Genomic DNA, 12,706 nt, shown 5'->3' with positions numbered 1-12,706 from the left:
AGACTTGTCCATCCTCTTCCTTAGCCTCAATGTGCTCCTCCATCCTCCTCATTAGTTCCTTTCTCCATTCTCCTCCCTTAGCCTTATTATCGTTCTCCATCCTCCTTCACAGCCTTCATGCCTTCCTCCAAGTTCCTCATTTTCTATTCTCTCCTGCATGTCTCAGTGCCCTCCATTCTACTCTTTGACCTCCATGCCCTCCTCCATCCTCCTCCTCAGACTCCATGCCTTCCTCTATCTTCCTACTTAGCCTTCATGCACTACTTACTATTATTCCTATTGTCCTCTGGAACATCAATGTCCTTCACCCTCATCCTTCTCCTCTATGTCTACTTCCAATATTCTCCTCAGGGTAGGCTTCGGACTTTGACTCTTTCCCACTGAATCTGGATGTTCTGTCATTTTATATCTGTTAAAGGCAAAAATCAATTATTGGGGAATCTACCTACAGTAATTGAAGGTCCTCTCTACTTACAGGCGAAGCCTACCTACCTACTGGGTTGACCTACCTACCAATTATACTGTTCAGGACACCTAGTAAAGTAGGGTAAATGTGGTGTACCCCCAGTGATGTTGGTTGGAGGAGAGGCCGGTCACTTGCTAGGTGTTGTAGTATGACACCACTCCAGTGGTGGATGGTCGAGATACAGCTGGTCCTTGGGATGTTGTCACGTGACGCCAGTGCCTGGTGGGCACACAGGTGTGATGGCACGCCTGCTTTTATGTTACAAGGCCGGTTGTACCTTTTTCCCCTGTGGTCAGTGTCCTGCCGGGTTGCTACTGGATCCCTTGGGGTTATGTCTTGGATGGCCAGAGGGGTGTAGGCAAATAATCGGTGGTGGCGAATAATCACAGAGTCTTGGAATAAAGTTGAGTTGGTTAACTACTTGTAAAGGTGCAGCAGGTAATACAGAAGTGACAGTATAAGGTTCCTTTAGGTAAAATCTCTCAAACACACTTGACAAAATTCCAATAAACACTTGATCATAGAACGACCAGATCTGTAGGATAAGTGCAGTGTAGGATATAGTCGTGTTGGTTGAGTTGTGCTGAATAATTCAAAAAGTAGAGTAGCAGAGAGGAGGATGCCGTGAGAGTCTCAACTCATGTAGTAATGTGCTCTGCCGGGATTTTGGAGGATGAGGTAGAATACTTGTAATAATAATAATAATAAGAAGAAGAAGAAGAAGAAGAAGAAGAAGAAGAACACCTGTGCCCGTGTATTGACCTTTGACTTCAGTCTTCACACCACCTTATGCCCACTAGACTCAGTTATCTCTGGCTAGTCCTCTCCTAAGAAGAGTTTAACAGTGCATAGTGCTTTGAAATGTGTTACTTGTAAAGAAGTTGGTGACAGTGTGCTGTCTTGCGTCCTTCCCATGCGGGGTACTGACTAAGACTAGACTTGCTTGTAGGTACGGGGACCTGGCAGAGGGCCAGGGCCCAAATAGGACCACTGTGGAGAACTATCTGGCTTGTGTCCTTCCTCCACAACGTCCTGAACGAAAAGCCTTGCTCCTCCTCCACCCATGTGACTAACCTCTCTCGCGTGTAATGTGCGCTGGGAGTAGGTGAAAGAGCAACAGAAGAGGAAAGGAGGGAGATGATAGGAAAGAAGAAAGCAGAAATCCTACTGGTCTACAGATTCTGGTGAGTTGCCGTTTCTCGCTCTGGTTTCTTCGCTTTATATATTGGATGGTCTGTCCGCAAAGCACCACCTATAGTGCTGTATACATCATACATGCTAGGATTGCATACCAGCAACCCCCACTGCAGTGCAAAGTAAAGACCGTGCCAAGAGCTCTACACACTTTACAGAAACTGTAACTGTATGTAATGTATCGCAGGGACACAGAGCAGAGAGGGACCAGGCTCACACCGGGATAGATGGCACCAAGCAGGGAGGGAGAGAGGTGCCCGTACATCTAACTACCTCCCCCCTCCCTTCCTGCTCGGTGTGTGGAACACATTTACACAGTTATACTCCTCCCATCATTTGCTCATACTATGAGCAGATGATGGTGGAGTAGTACCAGACCGATCCCCATCACCATAACCACCCTACATACATCCCTCCATCCTACACCCGTCCCCACCCGCCGGCTCCCCCCTCCCCCGCGGCACTCATGAGAGCCCCGGCAGATGTTGAGAGCTGCCGCGGGAACATCATGCAGCTCTCGGCAGGGCGCTAATCTGCTGGGGGTAAGTGTGGCTCTCATGAATGCGCCGCCCATGCACGCGCGCGCGGGGGGGGGGGGAGGGTGTTGTGGTGACGGGTGGTGGACGGAGGGATGTATGTGGGGTGGTTATGGTGATGGGGATCGGTCTGTTACTACTCCCCCATCATCTGCTCCTACTAGCAGATGATAAGAGGAGTAGTGGAGTAGTACTGAGTGTATGTGTCCCACACACCAAGCAGGGAGGGAGGGGGAGGTAGTTAGATGTAGGGGCACCTCTCTTCTTCCCTGCTCGGTGCCATCTATCTCCCTCTCTCCCAGTGTGAGCCTGGTAATCGGCAGCACAGGGAGAGAGGGAGATGCCTTGTGTCCCTGTGATACATTACATACAGTTGCATATAAAGTACAGTTCCATAGACTTTTACATATAGAGCGCTCAACAGCAGCTGTGATCCAAGTTAGCAGATTGCTATTTGTGAAAATGCAGCATAGCAGGTGGCTGGTGGTAGGCATCCAGCTGAGCACATCACTAATAGTGCTGAACCAACCAAGAAGGCCAATGAAGGTGGTTGCCACACTCTGCAGATGGATGCTGATGGAGATTAGGCTGATCTGGTCACTGGTGGTCATCTTCCAGTTGAGCAGGTCTCTAATGGTTGTGTTTGGACTCTGCATTTTGAAGGTGCTGGAATTGCTACACTGCAGTTTGTTGGTAGTGGAATTGGGCCTCTGCAGGTTGTTGGTGGTAATGTTCTAGCTGGGCTGGTCTCTGATGGTAGTGTTCAGCCTCTGCAGGCCCCTAGTGATGTTGTCCCAGCTGAGCGGGTCGCTGATGGAGTTGCCCTAGTTCAGCGGGTTGCTGAAGGTTTCAATCAAGGTGAGAGTCTGTCTGGTGGAGAGACAGCCCACCAAGATTGTAACCGCATAGCACAGGAGGTTGCCAAAATGGCAAGATTTCTGTCAATCTAGTATATGCAGGCAGTTTACACAGGCATTACAGACAGTGTGTTCACTAGTGTGGAGCCTCTCATGACAGAGAGTCTGGCTCGGCACCTTCTTTTCTAGGGCCCTGGGATGACATTACCAATTATGTCACTTACTTGATGTCACTGCTTGTTGTATACTGATAAGAGATAAGCAAACCTGCCGAGGTTCAGGTTCGTATGAACCTGAACTCTCGGCTTCTGACTGACGCTGTCTGCCCGCTGCGTGGAGAGGGTGGATACAGCCGGAGGACCGCCTGGAAAACTGCCATACAGCCATAGCCATTTCCAGGCCGTCCTTAGGCTGTATCCACCCTCTCCACAGAGCGGGCAGACAGCGTCAGTCAGAAGCCGAGAGTTCAGGTTCATACGAACCCGAACCTCGGCAGGTTCGCTCATCTCTACCTCTGATGTCATGAGCATGCCCTGACAGGTTGTCAGGGCATGATGGAAGTTGTTGTTTCAGGTTGGGGCACATTGCACTGCAGTCTTAGCCATGTCACCCACTATACAATATCACAATACTGGAAGAATCTCTGTCTTTGGAGGAATTAGAACTAGCACTGAAATAGGCTTTTATGGCCTCTCAGAATGATGTAGGGTGAGTTCAGACATGGGGGATGTGTTGCAGATTTTTACAGCTCAATACATGTGACTAGTACAACTGGGTCCAGGGACATAGCTAAAGGCAGGTGGGCCCTGGTGCAAGATTTTAGCTTGGGGTCCCCCTATCCCATTCGATGAGATCTCCCAGCATGGTGTGTGGTAATATACAGGACTACATCTCCCAGCATGGTGTGTGATAATATACAGGACTACATCTCCCAGCATGGTGTGTGGGGTAATATACAGGACTACATCTTCCAGCATGCTGTTTGGGGTAATATACAGGACAACATCTCCCAGCACGGTGTGTGGTAATATACAGGACTGCATCTCCCAGCATGGTGTGTGGGGTAATATACAGGACTACATCTCCCAGCATGCTGTGTGGGATAATATACAGGACTACATCTCCCAGCACGGTGTGTGGTAATATACAGGACTGCATCTCCCAGCATGGTGTGTGGTAATATACAGGACTACATCTCCCAGCATGGTGTGGTAATATGCAGGACTACATCTCCCAGCATGGTGTGTGGTAATATACAGGACTACATCTCCCAGCATGCTGTGTGATAATATGCAGGACTACATCTCCCAGCATGCTGTATGTGGTACTATGCAGCACTACATCTCCCAGCATGGTGTGTGGGGTAATATACAGGACTACATCCCCCAGCATGGTGTGTGGGATAATATACAGGACTACATCTCCCAGCATGGCGTGTGGTAATATACAGGACTACATCTCCTAGCATGGTGTGTGGTAATATACATGACTACATCTCCCAGCATTCTGTGTGTGGTACTATGCAGCAATACATCTCCCAGCATGGTGTGTGGGGTAATATACAGGACTACATCCCCCAGCATGGTGTGTGGGATAATATACAGGACTACATCTCCTACAGTGGCGTAGCTACCAGGGTCGCAGCGGTCGCCAGAGGCCCTTGCCACTGCACTGCTCCCCCCTTAAATTACTCTTGTGACCGCAAGCATTGATTTGCTTGCGGTCACAAGAGCGTGCTCGTCCGGGCCCCCAGCTGATGCGCGGCTGCCGGGGGTGTCCCGTCCTATCCCCGGCAGTGCGGCGCATCAGTGAGCTGCCTGGGGCCCTGACTTCCGGCACAGGTAGTGCACGTCAGAGATGCTTCCTGTGTCAGAAGTCACAGCCCCGGCGTACAGGGAGCTCACTGATGCGCGTGCTGCCGGGGATAGGACGGGACACCCCCGGCAGCCGCGTATCAGCCGGGGACAGCGCCTGAAGAAGAAGAGGATCGCCGGGGGAGTGGGTTTTCAGGTGAGTTTGTGTGTTTGTTTTTTTTTAAATACTGCTTAGCATAGAGGAAAGGGGGGGCATCTATAATGGGGGGAAGAGAAGGGGGGGCATCTATAATGGGGGGAAGAGAAGGGGGGCATCTATAATGGGGGGAAGAGAAGGGGGGGCATCTATAATGGGGGGAAGAGAAGGGGGGGCATCTATAATGGGGGGAGAAGAGGGGCCATCTTCAAGGGGGGGAGAGGGGGCCATCTATAAGGGGAGGGGGTATCTATAAGGGGGGGAGAAGAGGGGGCCATCTTCAAGGGGGGGAGAGGGGGCCATCTATAAGGGGAGGGGGTATCTATAAGGGGGGAGAAGAGGGGGCCATCTTCAGGGGGGGGGGCATCTATAAGGGGAGGGGGGCATCTATAATGGGGGGGAGAGAGGGGGCATCTATAATGGGGGTAGAGGGGGTCATCTATAAGGGGAGGGGGCATCTATAATGGGGGGAGAGGGGGCATCTATAATGGGGGGGGAGAGGGGGCATCTATAATGGGGGTAGAGGGGTCATCTATAAGGGGAAGGGGGGTGCAACATGCAGTGGGGGCCATCTATATATACTATAAGGGGGTCACATAGAGTCAGGGCTACCCACCAAATAAGGGTGTAAAGGGGACAGTACAGATGTGCAGTGTGTATAGAGATGAGGATGGTGTCAGTGTGAGGAAACTAATATGTCTGTCTGGCAGATTCTGTGGATTCGTGGCTCGGAGAAGTTCTCATAACAGCCCAGGACAGATGGAGAAGAAGATGAAAAGGAAAGAACTCCGATCAGAGAAGACGTCCCCTGTGAGTCACCTGATATATTTGCGCTGTAATGTATATGGTGTATACAACCTGTGTGGAGCTGCTTCCACCTCTATATGACTGTATGAGGTGATAGTGATCTGTGTACAGTGGATCTTATTCAGTAGCAGAGGTGGTGTTAGTCAGTATGTGGCGGTGTTAGTCGGTATGTGGCGGTGTTAGTCGGTATGTGGCAGTTAGTCAGTATGTGGTGGTAATATTTGTTACTTGTTATCCGGTACTGTGTTTTATTAGTCTCAGTATACTGGTTTTGGTCAGTAACAATGTGGTGGTGATGGTAGTGGTTGTGGTGTGGCGTTAATATTTGCCCCTTGTATACTTGTATTATTGGCAATATTGGTCTCAGTATACAGTAACAGTATGGCGGTAATATATATGGTGATAATATTTTCACTTCCTATATGCTGATGTTATTGGTAATATCTGTCTTGGAGTGTGTGTGTATATATATAATATATATACATACACATACACACACATACACCTACCAGTAGCATCACTTGGTCGTGAAAGGGGGGGGGGGCCCAAGTTGACCTCTCGCACCAGGGCCCAGGAGACATTAGCTACGCCCCTAATCTCCCAGCATGGCGTGTGGTAATATACAGGACTACATCTCCCAGCATGGTGTGTGGTAATATACATGACTACATCTCCCATCGTGGTGTGTTGTAATATACAGGACTACATCTCCCAGCATGGTGTGTGGTAATATACAGGACTACATCTCCCAGCATCGTGTGTGGTTATATGCAGCACTACATCTCCAAGCATGCTGTGTGTGGTAATATAAAGGACTACATCTCCCAGCATGGTGTGTGGTCAGGGCCGTTTCTAGTGGCGGGCGGGCCAGGCGACCGCACAGGGCGCCGACAGCTAGGGGGCGCTGGCCGCCCGGCCGCCCGCCCCATCAGCTGCCCAGATCGCCGCCACCCCGCCCGGTGTGCGCCCCCCCGGCCCGGTCCCTCCAGGCAGCCGGATCTAGTACAGTGAGCTTCCGGCACAGGCAGACTGTCACACACCTGCCCGGAAGCTCACTGCTGTAGCCCCACAGCGCCCGGACTTCTCTCTTCTGTTTGGCAGTGGACATGTGACGTGATCACATGACCGCCGCTGAGGAGAGAAGTCCGGGCGCTGCGGGGCTACAGCAGTGAGCTTCCGGGCAGGTGTGTGACAGTCTGCCTGTGCCGGAAGCTTACTGTACTTACAAGATCAGCTGCCAGACAGAGGGAGACGCTGCCGCAGGATCCAGGAGAGGTGAGTGTATTTTTTCTTCTTCTCATAACTGCTAGAATGTGGGGGCTACAATGAGGCCAATAGTATGGAAGGCTACAGGGGGGGGGGGAGGCTACATGGGGGGAGGGCTATACTATTGGGGGCTATTTGGATGGGGGGGCTACTCAGGGGGAGAGCTATACTATGGGGGGCTACTCAGGGGGAGAACTATACTATGGGGGGCTACTCAGGGGGAGGGCTATACTATGGGGGCTACTTGGGGGGAGGGATATACTTTGGGGTGCTAGGCTATACTTTGGGGGTCTACCCGAGGGGAGGGAATTACTGTGGGGGGCTACACGGGGGGAAGGCTATCCTGTATGGGGCTATTACTATCTGTACTGCACAGGGGGATTAGTACTATAAGGGGGAAGACTGGGGGGATTATTACTATAAGGGGGAGCACAGGGGGGATTATTACTATGGGGGGCACTGGGGGATTATTACTATTGGGGGGCAAAGAGGGGATTATAACTATAGGGGGAAGCACAGGGGGGATTATTACTATGGGGATAGAGCACAGGGGGGATTATTACTATGGGGATAGAGCACAGGGGGGATTATTACTATGGGGATAGAGCACAGGGGGATTATTACTATGGGGGGAGCACAGGGCGATTATTATTATGGGGCAGAGCACAGGGAGGGATTAATACTATGGGGGGAAGAACAGGGGGATTATTACTATATGGGGGCACAGCAGGGGATCCTACATACAGGGGGCAACCCACATACCTACTGACTTCACTGCACATGACACAAAAAAGTGGAAGTTGTTGTTAAAGTTCGGAGCCTAAGATGTTTGTCTGGCAGGTTCAGAAGAGACGAATTGTAGCTGGAAGAAATCATCATGGAGGTCTGGGCCAGAAGGAAAGGAAAAGAGAAGTGACGCCTCAGATCCAAGAAGACGTCACCTGTAAGTCACGGAATTACTTCTTTTTTTTTTTTTTTTTGGGGGGGGGGGGGGGGGGCGCTTTTAGCAAGATTCGCCCTGTAGTCCAAATTACCTAGAAACGGCCCTGTGTGTGGTAATATGCAGCACTACATCTCCCAGCATGGTGTGTGGTAATATACAGGACTACATCTCCCAGCATGGTGTGTGGTAATATACAGGACTACATCTCCCAGCATGGTGTGTGGGGTAATATACAGGACTACATCCCCCAGCATGGTGTGTGGGATAATATACAGGACTACATCTCCCAGCATGGTGTGTGGTAATATACAGGACAGACTACATCTCCCAGCATGGTGTGTGGTAATATACAGGACTACATCTCCCAGCATGGCGTGTGGTAATATACAGGACTACATCTCCCAGCATGGTGTGTGGTAATATACAGGACTACATCTCCCATCGTGGTGTGTTGCAATATACAGGACTACATCTCCCAGCATGGTGTGTGGTAATATACAGGACTACATCTCCCAGCATCGTGTGTGGTTATATGCAGCACTACATCTCCAAGCATGCTGTGTGTGGTAATATAAAGGACTACATCTCCCAGCATGGTGTGTGGTAATATGCAGCACTACATCTCCCAGCATGGTGTGTGGTAATATACAGGACTACATCTCCCAGCATGGTGTGTGGTAATATACAGGACTACATCTCCCAGCATGGTGTGTGGGGTAATATACAGGACTACATCTCCCAGCATGGTGTGTGGTGATATACAGGACTACATCTCCCAGCATGGTGTGTGGGGTAATATACAGGACTACATCTCTAGCATGCTGTGTGTGGTAATATAAAGGACTACATCTCCCAGCATGGTGTGTGGTAATATGCAGCACTACATCTCCCAGCATGGTGTGTGGTAATATACATGACTACATCTCCCAGCATGGTGTGTTGTAATATACAGGACTACATCTCCCAGCATGGTGTGTGGGGTAATATGCAGGACTACATCTCCCAGCATGCTGTGTGGTAATATGCAGCACTACATCTCCCAGCATGTTGTGTGGTAATATGTAGGACTACATCTCCCAGCATGGTGTGTGGTAATATACAGGACTACATCTCCCAGTATCGTGTGTGGTAATATACAGGACTACATCTCCCAGCATGGTGTGTTGTAATATACAGGACTACATCTCCCAGCATTGTGTGTGTGGTAATATACAGGACTACATCTCCCAGCATGGTGTGTGGGGTAGTATACAGGACTACATCCCCCAGCATGGTGTGTGTGGTAATATGCAGGACTACATCTCCAAGCATGCTGTGTGTGGTAATATGCAGGACTACATCTCCCAGCATGGTGTGTGGTAATATGCAGCACTACATCTCCCAGCATGGTGTGTGGTAATATACATGACTACATCTCCCAGCATGGTGTGTTGTAATATACAGGACTACATCTCCCAGTATCGTGTGTGGTAATATGCAGGACTACATCTCCCAGCATGGTGTGTGGAGTAGTATACAGGACTAGATCTCATAATGGGAGTTGTAGTTCTGCTACAGATTAGAGGATGACACAGTACACTAGGGGCCATGTGAGTACATGTGTCTCCCCTTATCTACTATAATGCTGCTGCCTACTACTACTCGCATGGTTAGCAAGGGGCCCACAACTTGAAAAAATCCTGGGCCCATGGTAACCTTTTGCAACCTCAGAATTATGTAAAATATATATATATGAATGCCCGGAGAACCCCTTTAATCCAGTTCCATTCACGTATAGGTGCATCTGTAGTTGACATCTGTGGTTTCTTGTTGTTCTAGAGACTGCTGCATTATTATAGGTATTTGTGGCTGGTATATGTATCAGACATCTGTTATGCAGAAAGCTACATCAGGGGCCACATGAACGCTATAGACCCCTATAGACATATCTAATGTATTTCTCTTAATATAGTAAGTTACATTGCAGGCTGTAAATGATAGTAAGATATAGCACTGCATGTATGTACCCTTCTACTCCAGCGCGAGGCTCAGCCCTGGGAGTTATGTGCAGCATTATCATTTCCTTCCAGTGACAGCTACAATGTAGCAGCAATTATCGCCGCCAAGATGGCGCTGCAGCCCCAGTGCAGGAGACACAGAAGAGCGGGATTGTGCGGCCTCTTGTAGCTCTCCAATCCCAGTGCTCATTCCAAACAGAAGCAGTAGCGGCGCTGTTAGCAGAGCGAGCGCCTGTGCCTGAGAGGACTGCGGGGCTGTGGGAGCGGAGCGCCGGGACTGGGAACAGAAGATTCCGAGCCGCTGTGTGTCCGTGGGGATCCTCCGCGGAGAGCCGGGGAAGCCGGGACCGGAGCCCCCACACTACAGTCTGGGGATAACTTGGCTGGGTGGCGTTGGGGAGGGGGGGCGAGCTGTGAAGATGAATCGAAGTTTTAGTAAGTCCCAGACTCTGCGCTATGTGGCGAGCAGCGCCGTGGAGGTGAAGAGCAAGGTGAGCCCGAGCTGCTTGTGTCCCGGTCCAGGTGGTCTCCACCCCCCTGCCCGGTGCCGCCGTGTATTGTCCTGCTATGAATGGAGCCGCGCACAGAGCGAGGATGGGGCGGCCGGGCTGCTCTCCTCCTCATCCAGCTCTTTTGTTTCTAGTTCACTTAGGGAATGTGAAGAATTCCTGCTCCACACTGCTGGCAGCCTCCATGTGCCCCCTGTGCTGGGCAGCCTCCATGTACCCCCCTGTGCCTGGCAGCCTCCATGTGCCCCCTGTGCCTGGCAGCCTCCATGTGCCCCCTGTGCCTGGCAGCCTCCATGTGCCCCCTGTGCCTGGCAGCCTCCATGTGCCCCCTGTGCCTGGCAGCCTCCATGTGCCCCCTGTGCCTGGCAGCCTCCATGTGCCCCCTGTGCCTGGCAGCCTCCATGTGCCCCCTGTGCCTGGCAGCCTCCATGTGCCCCCTGTGCTGGGCAGCCTCCATGTACCCCCCTGTGCCTGGCAGCCTCCATGTACCCCCCTGTGCCTGGCAGCCTCCATGTACCTGGGACATGTACCCCCTGTGCCTGGCAGCCTCCATGTGCCCCCTGTGCTGGGCAGCCTCCATGTACCCGGGGCATGTGCCCCCTGTGCCTGGCAGCCTCCATGTACCTGGGGCATGTGCCCCCTGTGCCTGGCAGCCTCCATGTGCCCCCTGTGCCTGGCAGCCTCCATGTGCCCCCTGTGCTGGGCAGCCTCCATGTACCCGGGGCATGTACCCCCTGTGCCTGGCAGCCTCCATGTGCCCCCTGTGCTGGGCAGCCTCCATGTGCCCCCTGTGCTGGGCAGCCTCCATGTGCCCCCTGTGCCTGGCAGCCTCCATGTGCCCCCTGTGCCTGGCAACCTCCATGTGCCCCCTGTGCCTGGCAGCCTCCATGTGCCCCCTGTGCCTGGCAGCCTCCATGTGCCCCCTGTGCCTGGCAGCCTCCATGTGCCCCCTGTGCCTGGCAGCCTCCATGTACCCGGGGCATGTGCACCCTGTGCGGGGCAGCCTCCATGTACCCGGGGCATGGACACCCTGTGCCGGGCAGCCTCCATGTACCCGGGGCATGGACGCCCTGTGCCTGGCAGCCTCCATGTACCCGGGGCATGGGCGCCCTGTGCCTGGCAGCCTCCATGTACCTGGGGCATGGGCGCCCTGTGCCTGGCAGCCTCCATGTACCTGGGGCATGGGCGCCCTGTGCCTGGCAGCCTCCATGTACCCGGGGCATGGGCGCCCTGTGCCTGGCAGCCTCCATGTACCCGGGGCATGTGCTACAACGTAATTCACACTAAGTGATCAGCATGTGACTGCAGGGAGTAGTGAGTGTCAGTACAAGTGTCAGTATGGTTAGTAAGCCTCAGCATGTAAGGATGGCTGTTACTATTGAGGGTACACTGATGTGGGTGAGCAGGATGGTACCATACATGTATAGTGCTTATTCCATGTGCCAGCTACTACTGACAAGCTGGGCTTCCCCTGGGTACCTGGATGTATGTTGGGGCAGTGCAGATCTCCTCACCCACTACAAGGGCTATGTAGAATGATAGATTCTGTACTGGGTTTATATTGGTGACTATTACATAAGCTCCTGCAGTCTCGCAGCCCCGTGACATGGCCAGAAGTGAGTTATTTGAGGCTACTCTATTCCCAGAGCTGATATTGTCCTTTCATTCTGGGAGCTGGCTGCAGGATTGTGTGTTTTCCTGGGTCTGGGGGCTGTTCCTCTGTGGGAATGCCTGGCGCTAACAGCATGCACATGTTGTGGTCTAAGGGATGTGTGCTATAGGCTGGCAGCTGAGAACGCCTGGAGGACGGTGGGGAGCCGTGCTTGGGAAAGGCCTTGGAAGATTGCTGAATGGCGAGAGCCCCTTCACCACAACCAGGAGGCACAATTCAGCACACACATTGCCCGTACACCCAGTATATAGGTTCAGCCACCTTAGTCATTGTAAAACCATTTAATGTGAGCTTTGTGCTGATCATAAAGTGGGATTTTGTGGAGCCCAGCAGCCTCCTTCCACACCTCAGTGAGTCAGTGCAGGTTCAGTGTATACTCATCGCTTAAGCTTTCATCTCCTGTCCTGTTACAACTTGCAGCCGAAGCTCGGAGCAGTTTTCTAGGCTCT

General features: G+C 52.0%; 1 protein-coding gene across 2 annotated transcripts in view; it reads left to right on the top strand.

Annotated features, from left to right (window-relative positions):
- Positions 1 to 10,265: 10,265 nt before the first annotated feature.
- The window catches only part of PARD6G (par-6 family cell polarity regulator gamma), an 88,374-nt gene continuing 85,933 nt past the window's right edge, over positions 10,266 to 12,706 (top strand). Inside the window, exon 1 of one of the 2 annotated variants that reach the window (XM_069957908.1) lies at positions 10,266 to 10,567. In XM_069957908.1, the coding sequence (XP_069814009.1) occupies positions 10,496 to 10,567 (72 nt within the window). In that variant the 5' untranslated portion in view covers positions 10,266 to 10,495. The remainder of the gene's footprint in view (positions 10,568 to 12,706) is intronic. The other variant, XM_069957909.1, reaches the window with a different exon arrangement.

Source organism: Dendropsophus ebraccatus, chromosome 2, assembly GCF_027789765.1.
Source record: "Dendropsophus ebraccatus isolate aDenEbr1 chromosome 2, aDenEbr1.pat, whole genome shotgun sequence".
Lineage (NCBI taxonomy): Eukaryota > Metazoa > Chordata > Amphibia > Anura > Hylidae > Dendropsophus > Dendropsophus ebraccatus.
Note: the sequence above shows the minus strand (reverse complement) of the source record. Positions and strands in the feature narration are given on the sequence as shown.